The sequence below is a fragment of the Rhinolophus ferrumequinum genome, chromosome 17 (assembly GCF_004115265.2).
Source record: "Rhinolophus ferrumequinum isolate MPI-CBG mRhiFer1 chromosome 17, mRhiFer1_v1.p, whole genome shotgun sequence".
Lineage (NCBI taxonomy): Eukaryota > Metazoa > Chordata > Mammalia > Chiroptera > Rhinolophidae > Rhinolophus > Rhinolophus ferrumequinum.
The window spans coordinates 18,360,459-18,380,428 of NC_046300.1; the positions used below are offsets into that span (position 1 = coordinate 18,360,459).

The window sequence follows — 19,970 nt, forward strand, 5'->3', positions numbered from 1 at the left end:
GGGAGATCAGTCAAGAGGCGATTGCAAAAATAAGACAAGAGAGGATGTTAGTTTGGCTGAGGATGGCAATACTGGAGGCGGTGAGCATTGATAACATTCTGGGTAATTTTTGAATTTTTTTCTAATATAACAAAATCACCATTATCACAGCTCAACAAAACTGACAATACTTAGTCAATATTCAAATATTCCTGATTGTCTCATAATTTTTTTTCACCATTTGTTTATTTGAATCGTTATCCAAATAGGATCCATATATTGTAACTGATTGACATTTATTTCTTAAGTCTCTCTTAATCTATAGGGTTCTCCTCCATTACTTTTTTTTCTTTAAAATTTGTTTGTTTTTTTGAGAATTGGGTCATTTGTCTTACAGGCACAGCCTGGATTTTGCTGACTGCACTGTCCTGGGTTCTTTTAACATGTCTCTGTCCTGCTTTTCCTGAAACTTGGTATATAGAGTTGAGTTGCCTGTGAGACACACAAGAAGGCGTATCAGCATAGACAAATCTGGGATTTGGGGGAGAAGTCCAGGCTGGAGATAGACATTGGGAGTCACAGACATAGAGAGTTTAAATCCATGACTCTGGAGATCTCCGCGAGAATGAGGGTAGACAGACAAGACGAATGTTGGAAAGCCTGAGCGCTGACACACCCACGTTTAGAGTTGGGAGATGAGGAGGTACCAGGAAAGAAGATGAGGAACACATCCTGCAAGGTAAGAGAGAACAAGTGTAGGACAGTAACCCCCGAAGCCAAGCAAAGAAAGTATTTAAAGAGCGCGGTGAGCTGTAGCAGTGCAGCCCACGGGTTCAGTAAGGTGAGACTGAAAGTTTACCACTGGGTTGGGCAAAGCGAATACCACTGGGGACCTTGATCAGAGGTGATTGAGTGGGTTAGTGAGAGTGGGTTCAAGAGTAAACTGGGTGAGAGGAATTAGTCAGGGAATATTATAATAACAAGTCTTTTAACAAGTTTTGTTGCTGCAAAGGGGAACAGAGAAAAAGAGGTGACAACGAAAGGTATATGTGACTTTGTGGGGAAATGTATTACAAAGCATATTCTCCTCATGCAATTTTAATACCCCAGATACACTGTACATCTATTTATGGACTTTATACATTAAAAAAAGTCCGTACTTCATACATAAAAAAAAGAGGAAAATTTCTTTTGCCTCCTCTCCCGCCCCGCCCCCCAGTTTCTGCTCCTTTGCAGGTAGCACTGCCTCCATCGAGAATCCATGTGCTAAAGTAACCAAAATATTATAAGAGAGAAGAATCTAGCTCCCTGTCTCTTCCTACTTTCATTAATGTGCAATGAGTTCTTTTTCTGGCCAAGGGAAACATTTTCAGGTATAGCCCCAGGAGGTGTTCCAGGGAAAAGAGAGATTATTGCTATATTTCTACACAAAATCCTGCCATGGTGGGGCCACAGGATCCTTCCATGTTCTGACTGCCATCATAAACATCAGACCTCAGAATCTTTCGCCATTCAGAGACAGGGGTTTCAGAATTATTTACTCCAGAAACAGCTGAGCGCAATGAATTAAGAGCCTATTCTTTGGAGTCAGAAAGACCTGGTTTGAACCTACCTCTGCCACTTCCTAGTTGTGGACATACAAGGTCACCATAACCTCTTTTAGCTTCAATTACCTTATCTGTAAAATTGGATGAGGTAGTTCTGAATGTAGTAGGCACATGGATTTTGTTTGTTTGTTTTTCTACCTGTTTTACCTCTCCTTAGAGACCTACTCTTTCTGCAATGGAGCTGTCATATCTGCCCTGCGCAACTAGTACTTTGACTGTCAAATGAGAGAAAAAGAAGTTTACCTTGTTTAAAGCCACTAATTTTGGTCTTTGTCACAAGAGTCAAACATGTATCTTGACCAACACTCTTAACTGGAGATGGCAGCTATTTCTCGGTTCCAAAGGATTATCGTCATGAGGGTTTGTGGGCTCGATGTTATGCATTTGTCCATTTTTCCAAGAGAACATGAAAATCTAGATCGTCTTATATATAATATCTGACTTTTACATATTGGCAACTAATTCTGATTTTCAACACTATATAGGCCAACAAAACTGGTCTGGGGGCCAGTCTCATCTGCTCCACAGGCTGCTCTGAAAGAAAAACTTTTCACTAGGACAACTAACATAACTCTAGGTGATAACAGTGACTACATATTCAGAGTCCTGCAAGTTTGAGCAACGCAGCACAATCCCACAAACTCTCTTCAGCCTTAAATATAACAGCTCCATTCCCCTGGAGACCTGACTGCCCAAACCATGTCAGCAGCTGTGACAACCATGGGGTCTCACCTGCCTGCTACCTACTGCACGGGCCTCCCTGGATACCAGTGGTCTTTACCAGGGCGAACACTGTCCCTTACTTTCTTCCCTTCCTCCTCCTTCATAAGATTAAATAATTTCTCACGAGACAAGGATGGACAACAGTATCACCCATTTATGTAAAAAAATCTAAGGTGAAAAAGGCATCCCTTGGTTTCATATGGAGAATCTGGTAGCCTTACCAAACAAGTTCATCCAGACAAACCACTCCTTGGAGAAGGAGTGGGAGGTGGCATAAGATGCACCAGATGCAACACCCAAGGCTCATTTCGTGGAACCCATGCACGAGACAGGTTACCAGGAAACAGCCTAAGCGGCATTGGCACTGCAGGACCCCAGCTTATACTCACTTCTAAAAAGCAAGATCCTGTGTGATGCAACTTCAGCTCAGCCCATCTTTCTCCCCTGGCATGCAGGTGAAAGGTCTCTAGAAAAGTCCACGGTTAGCCACAGGCAATACTCTAATTACCAGCAGGGCAGTAACTCCATCAAGGTGTTGCTCATACAGGTTCAAACCACACGCTATCCTCACAAGGCGATACAAAGATAAGAGAAATACCATGGCATTGCTGTTGCGCAAGTAGCACAATGAACAGAATAAAAGCAATCATGTTATAGAAAAGGAAGCTCCTATTTATCACACCGTCTGCCCTCTAGGAGCTGGTTTTTGGTTCAGCATGGAACCTTCACTGGGATGAGATCATTCAGGTTTGGAAACAGGAGCCAGAGAGAGTTTCTCTGCACAACAAAGGGTGAAAGATTTGGAGATGAGGAGGTTGAGTAATCCAAGAGGGGAGGTGACAAGACAAAACAAAACAAGAGGGGAGGAGAATGATGTGGGAGGTCTGTTTGCATTCTCCAAGAGCCTCTGCCCCCATCTCTGGTCAATAACTAAAACCAACCCAGCACTCGGGCAAGTGGGCTTCTTAATGGACATTGAAGATGGAACGACTGTGGCTCAAGCTTTTCAAGTATCTCAAGAGACAGCAAACATGAGCACCCACTCCCATCTGAGCTCCCTTTCCACAGGCAAGTAGCTAAGCCAGCCTGGTATTAACCAGTGACCTAGTTAACTGAGCTTTGATCTTTCACCTTCACTAAATCAACCTTATCACATAAAGGGAAGTTTAAAAAAATCCAGCATTAGCGTCCCAGGGCAGTGAGAACATAAGCTCGTGATGTGCAATGTGAATGAATAGGAAAACAGCTCAAGATTCAGGTCACAGTTAAAGGAATCTTAGACATGATTTCCAAAGTATAAGCTAGTAGAATAATAAATACAGCTATTACAGATCTCCTTAAACATCTCCAGTTCTAAGGGAATTTATGGACCTGTGAATCCAGAAGAAAGCCAAAACCTCAAAGCACACAGACTTTTTTTTCACTAAAGTAAACCTAAAGCTGAAGGGAGATTAGCTGAAAAGTCCTCAATATTTCCTCCTCTTGACAGCCCTGTGCAGGATCAGGTAACAGAACTGCTTTCTATCTTTAAAGGATGTTATCTGAGAATGCCCCTTCAATTCTGCTCAGGGTCTAGTGCTTCAAATCAAGTTTTTCTTTTTGTAGAGTGATCTCTGATAACTGCCAATCCTTGATTAGTGTAGATTTCTTGTTTCATCCTTTAAAACCTCAATTTAAAGATTTCTGGGGGCGGCCGGATGGCTCAGTTGGTTAGAGCGTGAGCTCTTAACAACAAGGTTGCCGGTTCAACTCCCACATGGGATGGTGGGCTGCGCCCCCTGAAACTAAAGATTGAAAATGGTAACTGGACTTGGAGCTGAGCTGCGCCCAGACAATGACTTGGAGCTGATGGGCCCTGGAGAAACACACTGTTCCCCAATATTCCCCAACAAAATTAAGAAAAACAAAAAAAGATAATTAACTTACAAATGCAGTTTAAAATGTTGGAGGAAATCAGATTAAAAAAAAAAAAAAGATTTCTGTCCTGCCTCAAGTCCTTTCTGGAAACAAGGCAGGTTATAAATCAACAATAAAGACATCTTTCTCCTCTGAAGTATTTCCCCCCAGAAAGTGGTACCTCTTATAATTAGATTTTAGAAAGGGTAAGACAAGATAAGAAGCAAGGTCAGAGCTTTGCATGTTTTCCAAAATGGGCCATTAAACTCAGACCTCTGGAAAACGGACCCACCCCATGGCTTTTTAGACCTTCTTTGAATAAAATCTACACAGAAACATAAATTGATGAAATCTTTCCACTACATACTGGGTAATATGATTCTGGGAGGTTTTGCTGGAAACTCAGCCTACAGCCAGTTCCTCCAACCCTACCAAAATTTTTGGAAGCCATATAAGCCTCTTGCTGATTCAACTAGCTAGAGTGGATGTTGTCATCTGCAACTGAACTTTGACCAAGCCAATGGATATCCTGCCTTCCTATAAAAGGGAGATTCTACTGGGATGGTTACCATGAATCTCACGGGTGGGTATGGAAGAGGGAGAAGCAATCAAATGGGATTTGTTTCACCTTGCATTCCACAAGGGTGTGGTTGACCCTTTCTCATATGATTTAGGAACGGTCTACTCTAATCATGGCATGACTAGAAATGGAAATGAAAGAAGGGATTCCCCAAAATCTGTGAGATAATGAATGTGAAAATTCATTTAGTTTTGAATGAAAATTAATGGTAACCTACTCATCTAAGGAAAACTACTGCCATCTTCCTGGGAATAGCTCTAGTCATTAATCTTAGGGGGGGGGGAAAGAAAGAGAGAAAAAAACTGTATTTGGATCTGTTAAATTTTAGATTTAAGTCTGTGAGATGAATAAAGGATCAAAAGCCTACAAGAAATAAAAGCCTCTTGAATTTCAGCTCAAATCTGAAAATTTGAGTTTTTTAAAAACTAACCTTCAGTATCTTCCTAAGTATATATATTTTTGTCTTACATCCTATCATTGATGATTTGTTTAAATAAAAATAGAAAGGCGCTATACCACTATATTCTATTAATAGATGACAGACACCAGTTCTGGCTCATAATAACTATTCAATACATATGAACGGTTGAGGAGTTTTCTTCTTAGGAACTAAAGTAGTGTAAATCCCTATTCCAAAAATTAATCTATGTGTCATATAATAATCCAATCAAAAGTCAGTATAATTTGACAGAGGAGAGGGGACACAAAAGTATATGACTTTAACAAAGTTCTAAAAGTTATGGCAGGGTGGTTTACCCTATTAAAATGTATCCTAGATACATTTTAAAATGTATTTTAGGTCATGTGATAAAAACTTGTATTTTAGATATTAAAATGTATTCTAGAACTACAAATGATAAAACATGGGAACAAAGACTGGAATAGACTAGAAAGTACAGAGTCGAACACAAGTAGATACAAAAATTAAGTAAAAAAAGGAAGCAATCCAGATTGGTGAATGAAGAATAAATTTATCAATATATTATGTTGGGACAACTGAGTAGGTATTCAGACACAAAGTTAGAGCCCGATTTTATACCCTATACTAAAACAAATTTCAATATTAAGGTTAAATATTAAAAAGTATTTAAAAATACAGGTTAAATATTAATGTATAATTAATTATATTTAGTTTTGCTAATGAGGTAGTACTTTCTAAGCATGACACCAAATGTAGGGAAAAATATGACTGATAGATTTGAATATAACGTTTAGATGTTGAAGTGAAAGTAAGGCATAATAAGCTGGAAGAATATTTGCAACACAGAAAGTCAATATCCCTTATATACATTAAAAATACTGGTAAGTGAATAATGAAACAGCTAAACATCTCTTTCAAGGTAGCTGACTAGACTGTATGTTCACCTCTTCACATTCCCGAAATCTCACTGAAATGACAAAAGAGAAAACAGAAAAACTAAAAAACAAAACTAAAATACTACCCCAAACCCACAAATAAGTTAAAAATACACAGTAGTGCTGAGAATCTAAAAGAGCACCCTGGAGTAGTGAGGGATTCCTGGGCAGCATGTAGGAACAAACTAATGATAAGTAAGCAATGGGATTTCCAGTCTTCAGGAAAATAGAGGACCTATTAAAACAGTGAGATTCCAAGCAGACCCTAAGAAAACTCCACAGATTAGAGGGAACAACAGAAGTTAGAGAAGCAATGAGCCAAAGGTAATCTGCTAAGGAATAAATTTAAATCCTTAGAAGCTGTCAAATCATTTTCTCCCCATCCCCTCCAGCAGTTACTTTTGGAAGTAGCCCCCAAATAAAGCTTGAAGGCTGCTAGATGCTTCAACAAGGTATGGGAAAGTCCATGCAGCTACAGTACTCGCAACGTCTCCCCTCTCCAAAACACACACACACACACACACACACACGTATTTCCTTCCCTCTGAAAAAAACACTAGACGCAGGTCATGTGATAAAAACTTGCATTCATTGCCAGGGGCTCAGGGATTCTCAGGTAGGTTGAGCAAACACTCTCTAGTCATCTCATCTGGAATTACAAATGAACAATCACAAATCACCAAATGGTTGAGAAAAATAGCCATGAGAAGAAACAGGCTCAACAAGCAGAAATAGTCTCTCTGTAAACAAAGAAAAGCTTAAATATACTTAAAATGATTCAATTAAAAAAGCAATCATACTACAAAGTGAAAATAATGACAACTTTTAGGGGTTAAAACTATCAAAGCCCTCCCCCCCCCAAAAAAAAAAAAGTTCAACGGTACGGCTGAAGAGCAGAACATACTCAAGCAAAAATTTGAATTTGGGCTGGAAGTGTTATTTCTCTAGAATTCTGCAAAAGAACAAAGAGAAGGAAAATATGAAAGAAAAGTTAGGAGATATTGAAGACAATTTAATCTCTCCTGGAACTTCTAGATGGAATAAAGATTTTTTTTTGAAGGAGAAAACAGAAAACAGATATAGGAAATATTAGAAATTTCCCTGCACTGAAGATAGATTTGAATATAGTCACATATGGCCCAAAAGTGTTCAGGAGGATGGATAAAGAATGCCTTTCTAGACACATAGTGATAAAGTATATAATCTCTATAGATCTTTAAAGATAGAGAGAAAATTCCAAAAGCTTGTAGAGAGATTAAAAACACCACCACCACCAAAACCTTTGATTACTTAAAAGGAAAGGAGAACCTAATTCCCGCAGAGGAGTGGGTTTGAAGCCTAGTGAAAACAAGCCTTTAATATTACAAAGGACTTAAATACTAAGGACTTAAAAAAACAAGGACTTAAATATTACAAAGGTTACAGTTTACTGCAATCAATGCAAAGGACATATTCTCATCAGGGAACACCAGGGGACATCAGGCTACAGCTATCCTGAAAGAGGAGCTTTAGGTCTTCCAGATTACTCCCATGCAGGGATGAGGACATTCTGCCTACTCAGGAAGAGATCCGATCAGGAATCAGAAACTCCAAGTGAGGGCTCAATAATCTTCTTTTACTCCTAATGACATCAACCGGAAGCTCCAGTAGAATTACCTTATATGGTAGTAAAATTGCCTTTCACAACCCTTTTCACTCCAATATAACAACAACATTCCACCTATAATTTTTTGCCACATTCTCATGGATAATATAACGTACAAGGCATCATTCATGCAAGGTCACAGTGAACGTAATGCACAATCCCAAATGTAGCAGGCCTGTCTAGTCTCTTATTAAACAACACTGGATTATTAAACAACCTACCAACTAGTCTCTTATTAAACAACACTGGATACTAGAAGACAATGAAGCAATATCTTCAAAGAATTAACGAAAAGAAATTTTAAAATTCACAATTTTTTTATTATTCAAGTGTGAAGTTAAAAGAAAGATGTTTCTAGATGTGCAAGGATTCAAAAAGTTTACCACCTTCAAACCCTTTCTAAAATAATTACTCAAGGAGGTACCTCGAAACTGAAAAATAAAAAAATTAAATGACACACAAAAAATAATAGTATGAAAAAATTTAAATGTGTAATTAAGTCTAAATAGTTGTTCGGTAATATGGGTGGGAAGCTTAGGACAATTGTCAAGAAATGATTCCTAAAAAACTGTCGATGAAATAACAACCAGCCTAAGAGAAAGCTTGTAAGAGTTTATTTGAGCCAAACTGATGACAACTACCGGGAAGCAGTCTCAAGGGATTGAGAAAATGCTCCGGAAAAAGGCTGTTTTGCATCTTATTTTATACATTAGAATCAAAGGAGGAAGGTTACATGAAATCCATTGGTTGTAGATTATGGGGGTGGGAGAAAGCAAAGCAGGGAAATCTCTGAGATTGGATAAAAGGCAAAATAGAGAGACACACACTTCTTTCCCATTGGTGGATACAAGATAGTCAATAGCATTTTACAGCACATAGAGCTGGTATTTGGGGAACAAGATAACAATGAGGGATTTTGTAGTTTCCTGCTCTGGTGTGGTGTGTTCTGCCCCCTGGGGGGTCCGGAAAAAGGGATTACTCTGATATTCCAAGGGGTATATTATCCTAGATGCAAAAAGACAACAGATAGGCTCACTTAAGGTAAAGATTGACCTTTGTCAAGGAAACTACAGGCCAACGATGTGACTTCCAGCCATGGCCCACCTTAGTTATAAATTTTTATGTTCATGCCATCCTAGGTGGTTATTTTCAGTCTCCTGAGCTTGCCAGGTTTAACATGTGGCCCCTTTTCCGTCCACAAAACCATTTTTTAAAAAAGTAGCTCAGGGATTGTAAAATGGTACATGCACTCTGGAAAACAGTGTGGCAGTTTCTCCAATGGTTAAACGTACAGTTGTCACATGATCCAGCAATTCCACTCCTAGGAATGCATCCAAGATAAATGAAAATTTATGTCCACACAAAAAACTTGTACATGAATGTTCTTAGTGACATTACTAACAATAGGTAAAAGGTGGAATCAACCCAAATGTCCATAAACTCATGAGTGGATAGATAAAATGTGGTATAGCCACATTTATTATTATTTTATTGCCAAGTAATTATTTGACAATTAAAAAGTACTGATAAATGCTACAACATGGATGATCGTTGAAAACATTATGCTAAGTAAAAGCAGCTAGTCACAAAAGGCCACATATTGTAGGATCCATTTATATGAAATGTCCCAAATAGGCAAATTTTTGAGAGAGAGAATGTAGGTTAGTGGTTGCCAAAGGCTAGAGGGGAGAGGTTGTTAAGAAATTAAGAATGATTGCTAATGGGTATGGGGTTTCTTTTTGGGATGATGAAAATATTCTAAAATTGATATTTTACATAAGACTCATCTGGAAAAAACTTAGGACTTCAAGAGCATAAAATTACCTAAATACAGAGATTCAATATTCCTAGGTGATAAAATTCAATATCATAAGGACATCTTCTCAAATTGCATAAACTTAATGCAATCTCAAAGATGTAAAGGGGTTTAATGAGCATTGATTCTGAAAATCACCTGTGTTAGTGTAGTATACAGGAACAGCAAATAAAGAAAAATTTGTATGACTTACCTATTGGATTTTTAAATGCATGATAAAGCTATAATAATTAAAAGAGTCCGGAATTAACTCAGGAATAGAATAGAATAGTGTCAAGAAATAGTTATACATATAAGTGAATATGATACGATTAATGGTGAGATAACTAGATATCCATTTGGGAAAAAAAGTGAAATTATATTCTTATCTTAAACACAAAAAAATAATTTATGATGGCAAATATTTTTAACACTAAAAAATTTCTCCTATATTTTCTTCAAATATTTGTATAATGCTGAGGTTTGAAGCCATGTTTCAGCAAAGTAAACCCCAGAAGGCTAACAGTTTAGATTTCATGCAAATTAGAAACTTATTTTGATGAAAAATGTCATGAATGATGCTAATAACAAGTGACAGATGAGAAAATTAATACCTATCATATATGGTAAACATAGGAATCAACAAAAAAATCAAGATATTATTGAATGAAAAAAGTTGTGGAATATATATATAATGTTCCTTCATGTATGTGTGTGTCTTATACTATGTGTGTATTTGCACATGTACAGAAGAAAAGGCTGGGAGAAACATGAATGGTTAAGTACATCAGGGAAGGTGGGATGGAGTGAAGGAGGTAGGTTAGCAGAGACAGGTTTCACTCTATTTGAAATTTATTTTTAGAATGAACACATTGATTTGCTGTAAGCTTCTTTAATTACATGAATGCATAAATAATTCTCATTAGAAAAACACTTAAACCATATAAAAATAGAAAGAGTTAAAACACAAACATCCCTATTCAAACACATTCCCCAAACCAATATTATTTCCCTCCCGGGAGGTAATTTTTATTAAAGTTTCCTCTCCCTTTATACTTGTAAAATATTTTCTAAAGAAAGAAAGAGCCCCATTTTTTCAAATGGGTAGAGAAAAAACCAGGCAGTTACCAAAACAAGAAATAAATGGCCAATAAGCATATTTAAAATATTCAACTTTAATAATCGCAGAATGACACACAAAAAAGGACAATTTGCTCTTTTACACACGTCCAGGGCTCCCCTGAATATTAGCTGATGTTCTTTCTTACTAGTGTGTACCTATGCCAAACAGGTTTTTTATGACTTTGAATGTCTCCCACAATAAAATTGGCAAATATTAAAAGAAAGCTTGTGTATTTGTAGAAACAAACCTTGTTACACACTGAAACACCAGTAAAGGGAATGCAAATTTGTATAAACCTTTCTGTACAAGTTGGCATGAAAAGTCTTAAAAACACATATGCTAAAGTGCATGGGCGCTCATACACACACCCATAAGAACTAACAAATGAGGTCAGCAAAGTTTTAGGATACAAGGTCAAAGATACAGAACTCATTAGATTTCTATGATCTAACAATGAACAATCCAAAAGTGAAATTAAGGAAATAATTCCACTTACAATGGCACCAAAAAGAATAAAATACTTAGGAATAAAATTTACAAAAGAAATGTAAGACATGTATGCTGAAAACTATAAAACACTGTTGAATGAAATTAGAGAGAACCTAAATAAATCGAAAGACATCCCATGTTTATGAATTAAAAAACTTAATTTTGTTAAGATGGCAGTCCTCCCCAAATTGCTCTATAGATTCAATACAATCCATATTGAAATCCCAGCTGCCGTTTTTTTTCAAAAGTTGACAAACTGATACTAAAATTCATATGGACTCAAACTCACAGGGACTCAGAATAGCCAAAATAATTTTGAAAAAAGAGGAACAAATTGGTGGACTCACACTTCTGATTTCAAAACTTTCTACAAAGTTACAGTAACCAATACAGTATGGTATTGGCATAAGGACAGATAGACAGACCAATGGAATAGAACTGGGAACCCAGAAATAAACCCTTCTATTTCCGGTTATTTGATTTTCGAAAAGGGTGCCAACACAATTCGATGGAAGAAAAATAGTCTTTTCAACAAATGGTGCTGGGACAATTAGATATCTATATGGAAAAGAATGAATTTAGACCCCTACCTTACACTACATACAAAAATTAACCCAAAATGAATCATAGACCTAAATGTAAGACATAAAACTATATAACTTTTAGAGAAAATATATGAGTAAATATTTGTGACCTTGGATTAGGCAAAGTCTTCTTAGATATCAAAAGCACAAGCAAAAAAAGAAAAAAAATACATTAAATTGGACTTTATCAAATTAAGAACCTTTGCACTTCAAAGGATACCATTATATAAAGTGAAAAGACAACCCACAGAATGGAAGAAAAATATTTACAAATCATCTGTCTGATAAAGGACTTGTATTCAGAATATATAGAGAACGCTTACAACTCAACAATAAAAGAAATTAATGGAATTTTTCAATGGCAAAAGATTTGAATAGACATTTCTCCAAAGAAGATACACAAATGACCAACAAGCACATGAAGAATTGCTAATCGTGACAGAAATACAAACCAAACCAAAATGAGATACCCCTTCACACCCTGTAGGATGACCAGGATCAAAAAGACAGACAATAACAAATCTTAGTGAGGATATAGAAAAACTGGAACCCTCATATGGCTGATGAGATTGCAAAGTAGGATAGCCACTTTGGAAACAGTCTAGCAGTGTCTCAAAATATTAAACAAGGAGTTACCATATGACCCAGCCATTCCATTCCTAGGTAAATGTCCAAGAGAATTAAAAACATATGTCCACATCAATTTGTACATGAAGGTTCACAGCAGCATTACTCATAATAGTCAAAGTGTGGAGGGCTGGCCCGGTGGCTCAGGCGGTTAGAGCTCCATGCTCCTAACTCCGAAGGCTGCCGGTTCGATTCCCACATGGGCCAGTGGGCTCTCAACCACAAGGCTGTCAGTTCAATTCCTGGAGTCCCGCAAGGGATGGTGGGCAGCGCCCCCTGCAACTAGTAATGGCAACTGGACCTGGAGCTGAGCTGTGCCCTCCACAACTAAGACTGAAAGGACAACAACTTGAAGCTGAACGGCACCCTCCACAACTAAGATTGAAAGGACAACAACCTGACTTGGAAAAAAGTCCTGGAAGTACACACTGTTCCCCAATAAAGTCCTGTGCCCCTTCCCCAATAAAAAAAAAAAAGTGGAAACAACCCAAATGTCCATCAAATATATCTATATCTATATTGATCGACCGATATCTATAGATATAGACATACATAGATATATATTGCAAATGGAATATTATTTGCCAGTAAAAGGAAAAGAGTACTGATACACGGTATAGCATGGATGACTCTTGAAAACATCATGCTAAGTGAAAGAAGACAGAAAGGGTCATGTGTGGTAGGATTCTATTTATGTGAAATGTCCAGAATTAATAAGTCGATAGAGACAGAAAGCCGATTAGTGGTTACCAACTCCCGAGGGAAGGGAAGAATGGGGAGGGACTGCTAAGGGGTATAGGGTTTCTTTTTGAGGGGACAAAAATGTTCTAAACTTAGATAGTGGTGATAGTTGCATAGCTCTGTGAATATCCTAAAAATCACTGCATTGTAGACTTTAAAAAGATCAATTTTATAATATGACTATCTCAATAAACCTGCTTTTTAAAAATGCATATGCCCAAACTCTATCCTAAATGGGGTGAATTTTACTGTATACCTCAATATACCTCAAACTTGACTTTAAAGAATATTCATCTACCTTCTATTCAATTCTAAGTACTCATCCTTAGAAAACATTAAAGAACATCCAGAAAGATTTAGTTTCAAGGATGTTTGTTATAACATCTTTAAAGGAAAGACAGAAACATAAAGTGAACAGTAGGAGGCTGGATGTTTATGGAATACTACGTGGCTATTAAGAATGTTATAAGAAATTAATCATTGATGAGGAAAGGTATTTTATCAGGTCTCAGCAGGAAACAAGGCACATTCAGACTCGGTGACCTGAGCAGAGTTTAATAAAGTTGTTATTTATAAAGCAGGGTGTTGGAAAACCCAAGTGATAGTGCAGTACCTGGCGACAGTAAGCACGTGGGAGTGTACAGTTATCAGAGCCAGAGGAAATAGCTGTGTGGAGAGGGCTGCCAGGTAGTCCACCTCCCATGGATGACACAGGCACTCTGCTGATGCCCACAGGGAGGAATCATGGGGAATGAATACCCAGACCCTGCTCTCCTCTCAACTTATAGCCTCCTGTGGGTGTCACTTTTAGATGAATCCAGTGGGACATCAGAGGGAAGCCCTTGAGACAGTGTATGCATGGGTGATGGAGGGTGGAGAGCAGATCTCAGGAACAAAAGGAAGATATCCAGCAGAAATGACCATAGCAGTGAAAAAAAAAAAAAGGTGTAAGCAAAAAGTAGTTTGCAAGTGACTGCGTTAAAAAAAATTACAGATAAATAACATATAACCACTTGGGACATGCTGGGAATGGTTTATTCCAACAGGTAAATGGTGCTTCAGAGTTCCTTAACAATGGTGCTGCTGGCAACTGATGACGCCATTCTTCATTGTTGGGGACTGTCCCATGCACTTCAAGACATTTAGCATCCCTGGCCCCTCCGGCACGAAACACCAGGAGAAACTCCAGGCATTGCAACAACCAATTAAAAAAAAAAATCCTACCCGCTCCCAGACATGGAGTTGTACCACGCCTGTTAGCAACCGCTGTGGGGGCTAGAATTACATTTTTTTTTCTTACCCGCATTTTTCTAATTTTTCTACAAAGACTAGGTATTGTTTTTGTGAAATGGAAACTATGTTCACCCTTTTTAAAAAAGAACTCAACAAATAGAATGTTTAGATTCCAGTTCTCGGTAAACCCTGTTCGTCCTTCCCCAGCTAAGTTTGCTTATGACAGTAAATAGATGAAAGGTGATCTAGCATTATCACAGGGATGCTGTAATTCATTTCCAAATCACCAATAACAGTGAACAGGAAGGGTGCAGTCAACGCAGCTTCGGATGTACAGTTTTTATTCTTCAAGTACTCACGATGGTTATGAGATCAGAGCACCCTACAAGTCACAGGTCAAGTACTGGAGTGCTTCTAGCTTGTTATAAAACTTTAAAAGGAAGGAAACGACTACAATTTGGTTTCAACACGGTATTACATTGGCAAGGCCGAGAGTGTTTTTAGTAGGTGACCTACTGCCGCTCACCCCGGTGAGAAAGCCAGCGCAAAGGATTTTGACAACAAATTTGGGGAAACAATTGTATTTTGTTCTCTATTATTTCATTTCCCCTAGGTTCAAGCAGGAAGTCAGGTTCTTAGTAAATCTGTCTCAGTATTTTCTTTTTTCAAGGCAGAAAAGTAACATTCTTCTGGGGGGTGGGTCTATCTTAATCTCAGGACTAGGACAGCAATAGTTTGAAACTTGCCTCTCCCCCCAACCCCAGATAAGAATCAGTGGTACCATATTCCATTACATCCAAGAAAACAACCATTGTAAGCTGCATCCTGATTCAGATATTAAAATATGAACAAAGAAGTATCTTAGAATCAATAAAACATAGTACATCATTTAAGGTGATCCTTAACATGTTTAATTTTAAGAGTTCTTCTAATTTAAAACAGTTTTTTTTGGTTTTTTTTTTTAGTTTAATAGGCTCACACTACTGATGACAGTTTAAACCAGCACAACTGTGGGGAAAGATAATTTCTGAATATGTAACAAAACACTTAAATTTGTGCACCCTTTGCCACGATTCTACTTTAAGGAACTTTGCCTTATAAAAATCACTGGACAAATGGGGAAAGAGGGACAAACCAGTAAGATTGCTACAGCACAGGCTAGTAAAACCTAGGAACATGCCAGTAAAACCTAGGAACATACCAGTAAAACCTAGGAACATGCTAGTTTTAAAATAGAAAACTGAGGAAATCAAAACAGTACTTCCTTGTGACAGAAAACTATAACAAAGCGAGAGATCCCAGACCCTGAAAGAATGCTCATGGTACGGTAAGTGAACACAACAGGTTACAAATCCAAGAAAAAAAATTATAAGAAAATACGTGCATAGAAAAAAAAAAGTATAAAAGGAGTTTCAGGAAAAAATGGAGAAAAACGCAAAGACAAAAATAAAAACTTTAAAATCACCTTAAAAACAGGTAAGTTTCCTGATCGAGAGAACATACCAAGTCCCCGGTATAACGGAAGAAAACGGACTCATATGAAGGCACATCACTGTGATATTACAGAAGAAAGATGATTCGATAGGCTTCCAGAAGAAAAAGGTTCAAGAAATGGAATAAATATGGCATTTGATATGTTGCTTCCCGATAACTGTCATCAGTTTTGGCTCAAATAAACTCTTAAAAAGAAGTTAAAAATTAAAAAATTAAAAAGAAGAATTGCAACATGCATTTTTTTAAAACAATCAGAATAACTCTTAAGACAATAGAGGAATACTTTAAAAATTCTGAAGAAAAACAATTTCTAATCTAATATTCTTTACCCAAACTGTTAATTATGTGTAGTAGTTGAATCAAGACATTTTGAAAGATGCAAATCTCAATTTACACACGCATCCTTTCTTACTAGACTATTAGAGGCTGTGTGTTCTCCCAGAGGAAGGCAAGACAGGGAGGACACTGGTAAGCAGGGGATCCAACCGAGGAGAGGGAGGCAGAGAATCTCCAGAGTGATGGTGCAGGACCCCGGGCCATCAGAGGTGCCCAGGCGAAGCAGGCCAGGTAGGAGCAGGTAAGAGGATCCCACAGAGGGTGGGTTACGAGGATGACCTTAATACATGATGTCTCTCAGTTTTCCCGACAGATTTAGACAATTAAGGTAAAATTAGTGACTAAATATCTGGAGAACTAAAATATGGAAAAAGAGAAAATTACTAACTCCAGGGAAAACATTGGGCAGGAAAGGAAAAGAGCTCATAGATTACTCAGTGGCTCAATGTCGTAAGGTCAACATTTGATACTGATCTAATAAAAAATATAGTGGGAGACAGGAAGGGTCGAATAGGGGTGGGGAAGAGGGTCCAAGACAGCCCAAGCCTCATCTTTCAGAGTAGGAAGGAAGCTAATGGATAGCACCTACAACTGGAAAAAAAAACCCATCAAGAAACAGCATTAGCAGCACATTATTTAGAGCTCTAAGAGACTTGAATGTAGGTACCTCTAGGTATGGAGGTGGTGAGGGACTTGTATTTCTGCCCATAGGACTCTATAAACATGTGCAAACATAGCTCTGTCAAAAATAAAAACTCATTTATAGGAGTAATAAGGGTAATTTTTCTGACATTTTCCCCCCGTGTTTTTCAAAAACTTTAAATCTAAAAGGATACCTGCCAATATGTCAACGGTGGTTATTCCTAGTGATGGGATTGTGGGCCATTTACATTTTTCCTTCACTTTTCTATTTTCTGAAAAAGTGTGGAACATAGAACATATGGATCATAAATCAGAAAACTAGAGGCCTTTTCCTTTATCCCTGGTTGAAATCCACCGCAGGGTAGAAGCTCCATCTGTGTCATTTCAGCTTCTGTTTGCTGATGGGGCAGGGGAGCCTGGCAACTCCTTCATTCCCACTGCAAATATTTGTTGAATTCCTATAAGCCGGGCCCTGCAAGGTGATCCTTATCTCTCAGCTTTTTATGGGGTCTTCTGAAGTCCTCAATACCAGCCGAGGGAACCAGCTGGGGGAGGTGCGAAGCCAACATTTGTCAAATTTCACCTGCACTGGAACTACCTGGGATGAATCCGTAGGTCTGGGGTGGGATCTGAGACTCTGGAGGAGCAAGTAAGCTACTTCATATGCACAGGTTTCGCTCAAGATTTCTCAGTCTTCAGTCACCTTGGCACCATCATGGCTCCATTCTCTACCCCGCTATGTGCCAGATTTCCTTTCCACAAATGTTTAAAGGAAAACCATGTGAGATATGGTGGAAGAGGCACCAGTTAAGTCAGTTAGAAGTGATGCCATTAGCAGTTAAGAGCAGGCCTGCAGAGACAGGCCTGGGTTTGAATCCCAGCTCCACCACCTCCAGGTATGACTTACTTCCTCTCTCTATCCCTCAGTTTCTTCATATGTAAAGTGGGATAATAATTAAAGTCACCTTCACAGGGTAGGGTTGTTGTGTGGGTTATATGAAGGCACAAAGGCATCGAAAGGGTTTGATGAGCCCCTGGTACATGATGAAGACTCACTGAACAGTGGCCACCACTTTCTCAGACATGAAGGACTGGCTGGGGATTCTCTGGAAATCACCTGACCTCTCAGCTTCCCTGTCCTCCTAAGAGGAGAAAGCACATGCCTGGCTTCCTCCCCAGGCATATTCTGAGCCTAAACCAGGATGTGCCACACCACCAGGCAGGAGTCCATTTAAACCTCAGAGGTGGAGACCCTTTTATTCGGTACATGTTTCCTGATTCACCTCAATTTTACTACCAGGAAGAGAATTACGAAAAGGAACGAATCCTCTCTTGTCTTTTGATCTTTGGAAAGCTTTCCTCTAGGGAGCAGGCCATTCACGTGGAGATTAGGTAAGGGTAGCACCAGGTGTTCATGACACTCATTAACACAAACGCCATGCCCACCAAGCATCCTGCTCCTAGGATACGCCGCGACCACGGACAGGGCCCCCAGCAAGTTGGGTTTCTCCCCTAAAAGACATCCCCAGGATCACGACCCTCTTTCCCCGAGATCCCAACGTGCTCGGACCTCATTCAGAGAGGTGCTCTCTGAGTTTGGCACTTTGGAAAGAAGGGAGAGGCTGAGCAAATAGGGTTCCTCTGAAGCACGTCAGCGGATCTGAGTTGGCTCTCAGCCCAAGAGCACGCGCGGGGGTCCCTCCGCGCCCCCGCCTCCCCGCGCCCCGCGGGGTAGGCACTCACGATCTCCGCCACGATGAGGAGTCCGGGCACGGTGCGGAGGAACTCCCGGTCGTAGGCGAAGCTGCTGCTGCTGGTGGAGAAGTTCTCCGCGAAGGAGCTGGCGGTGGTGGTGACCGTACGCGGGTGGGCGCGCTGCGGCTCCTCCATCGTCGCGCCTCGGCCAGGCTGGCACCTCCTCGGGGACCTCCAGCGCGTCCCGGGGTGGACGCGCGGCCCTGAGCCCCGGGGACCCTGGTGAGGGGGAGGGGAGCGCGGCTGGAGCGGGGAGGGAGGCGCGCACAGGGCGCCTCCCTGGGCCGGACCTGTCGCGGCGCGTGTCCTGTGGGGCACGGCAGCCCCCGCTTTTCCGAGCGCGGGCTCTAGGGCGGCCCTAGGGCCGGAGAGGAGGAGGAGACCGGGAGAGGGGAGGCCGCCGGACGGCCGAGGCAGGCGGCGGAGGCCGGGAGGAGGGGAGGGGGCGTGGAGAGGGGCGGGCGCGAGGCGCGCGGGGGTGGGACGGTCCCGCAGAGGACCCGCGGGCGGGCAGCCTCCTCACCTGTTGCCCGGGACAGATGAGACCGAGACAGCACCGATTAGCGCCCAGGGTCGCCGGCGGGCTGCGCGGAGGAGGGGGCGCGGGGTCCCGGCCGCCTGCTGCCCCCTGCGGAGCCCCGGCCTCCGTCAGGCTCCGCCTTCCTTGGGCGGGCAGCCGCTGCTGACCTGTCTCCTTCCACCTGACGGCCGCCGCGGCTTGAGGGGCCCTTAGGGATACCAAGGCCTCCAGGAATGAGGTCTCTGAGCCGCGACCGAGGCGGGGGGTGGGGTGGTGACTCGCTAGCGAGAAAGAGCAGCGGGAACTCCGACCCGACCGGACCTTAGACCCGCGATCGATGCAAGGCCGTCAGGACTTTCCAGGAGACCGGCCGAGCTTCTCCCCCGCCCGCTGTGGCCGCCACCACAGCCCGGCGTTATTTCCTGCCCCTCCTGTCGGGAACAATGTGAGGAACCAAGTTAATCGCTGGGCTTTGAGAGCGAGACGCCTCCGGGAGCACGCAGTGGCTGCATCCCGGAGATCCGTGGAGCCGAGGTGGCGGCTCCTGGCCGGAGATAGGAGTGGGGAGATATTTAGGGTTCCTGGTCGAGGTGGATCAGTGTGACCATCCCGTCACCCTCTGAAGGAGATATTTGGAAAAAAGCTCGAAAGGTACGGGTTGTGCAAAGTGAAGTTTATGACACTCAGGCTGTGTTTTTCTGGGCTGGGGAAGGGAGTGAAGGAGCCCGTTTAGTGAAACCCCAGTTCCAACACGGAGGCGCTAGCATTTCTCAGCTGTATGACAATGAGCAAGTGGCTCCACCTTTCTGGACCTCAGTTGTACCATCTATAAAATGCAGGCTTAG

The 19,970-nt window shown here is 40.7% G+C and overlaps 2 protein-coding genes across 2 annotated transcripts in view; both read right to left on the reverse strand.

Annotated features, from left to right (window-relative positions):
* CMTM8 (CKLF like MARVEL transmembrane domain containing 8) overlaps window positions 1–19,358 on the reverse strand; it is a 77,879-nt gene extending 58,521 nt beyond the window's left edge. Inside the window, exons 1-2 of the mRNA XM_033132728.1 lie at window positions 19,129–19,358; window positions 18,594–18,824 (exon numbers count right to left, since the gene is read on the reverse strand). Coding sequence (XP_032988619.1) covers window positions 18,594–18,740 — 147 coding nt within the window. The 5' untranslated portion in view covers window positions 18,741–18,824; window positions 19,129–19,358. The remainder of the gene's footprint in view (window positions 1–18,593; window positions 18,825–19,128) is intronic.
* On the reverse strand, window positions 18,964–19,637 carry LOC117036676 (proline-rich protein HaeIII subfamily 1-like). The gene is made up of 2 exons (XM_033131766.1): window positions 19,625–19,637; window positions 18,964–19,406 (listed from the first exon to the last, which is right to left on the reverse strand). The coding sequence occupies exons 1-2, from the start codon at window positions 19,635–19,637 to the stop codon at window positions 18,964–18,966; spliced, it is 456 nt and encodes a 151-aa protein (XP_032987657.1).
* Window positions 19,638–19,970: the final 333 nt, after the last annotated feature.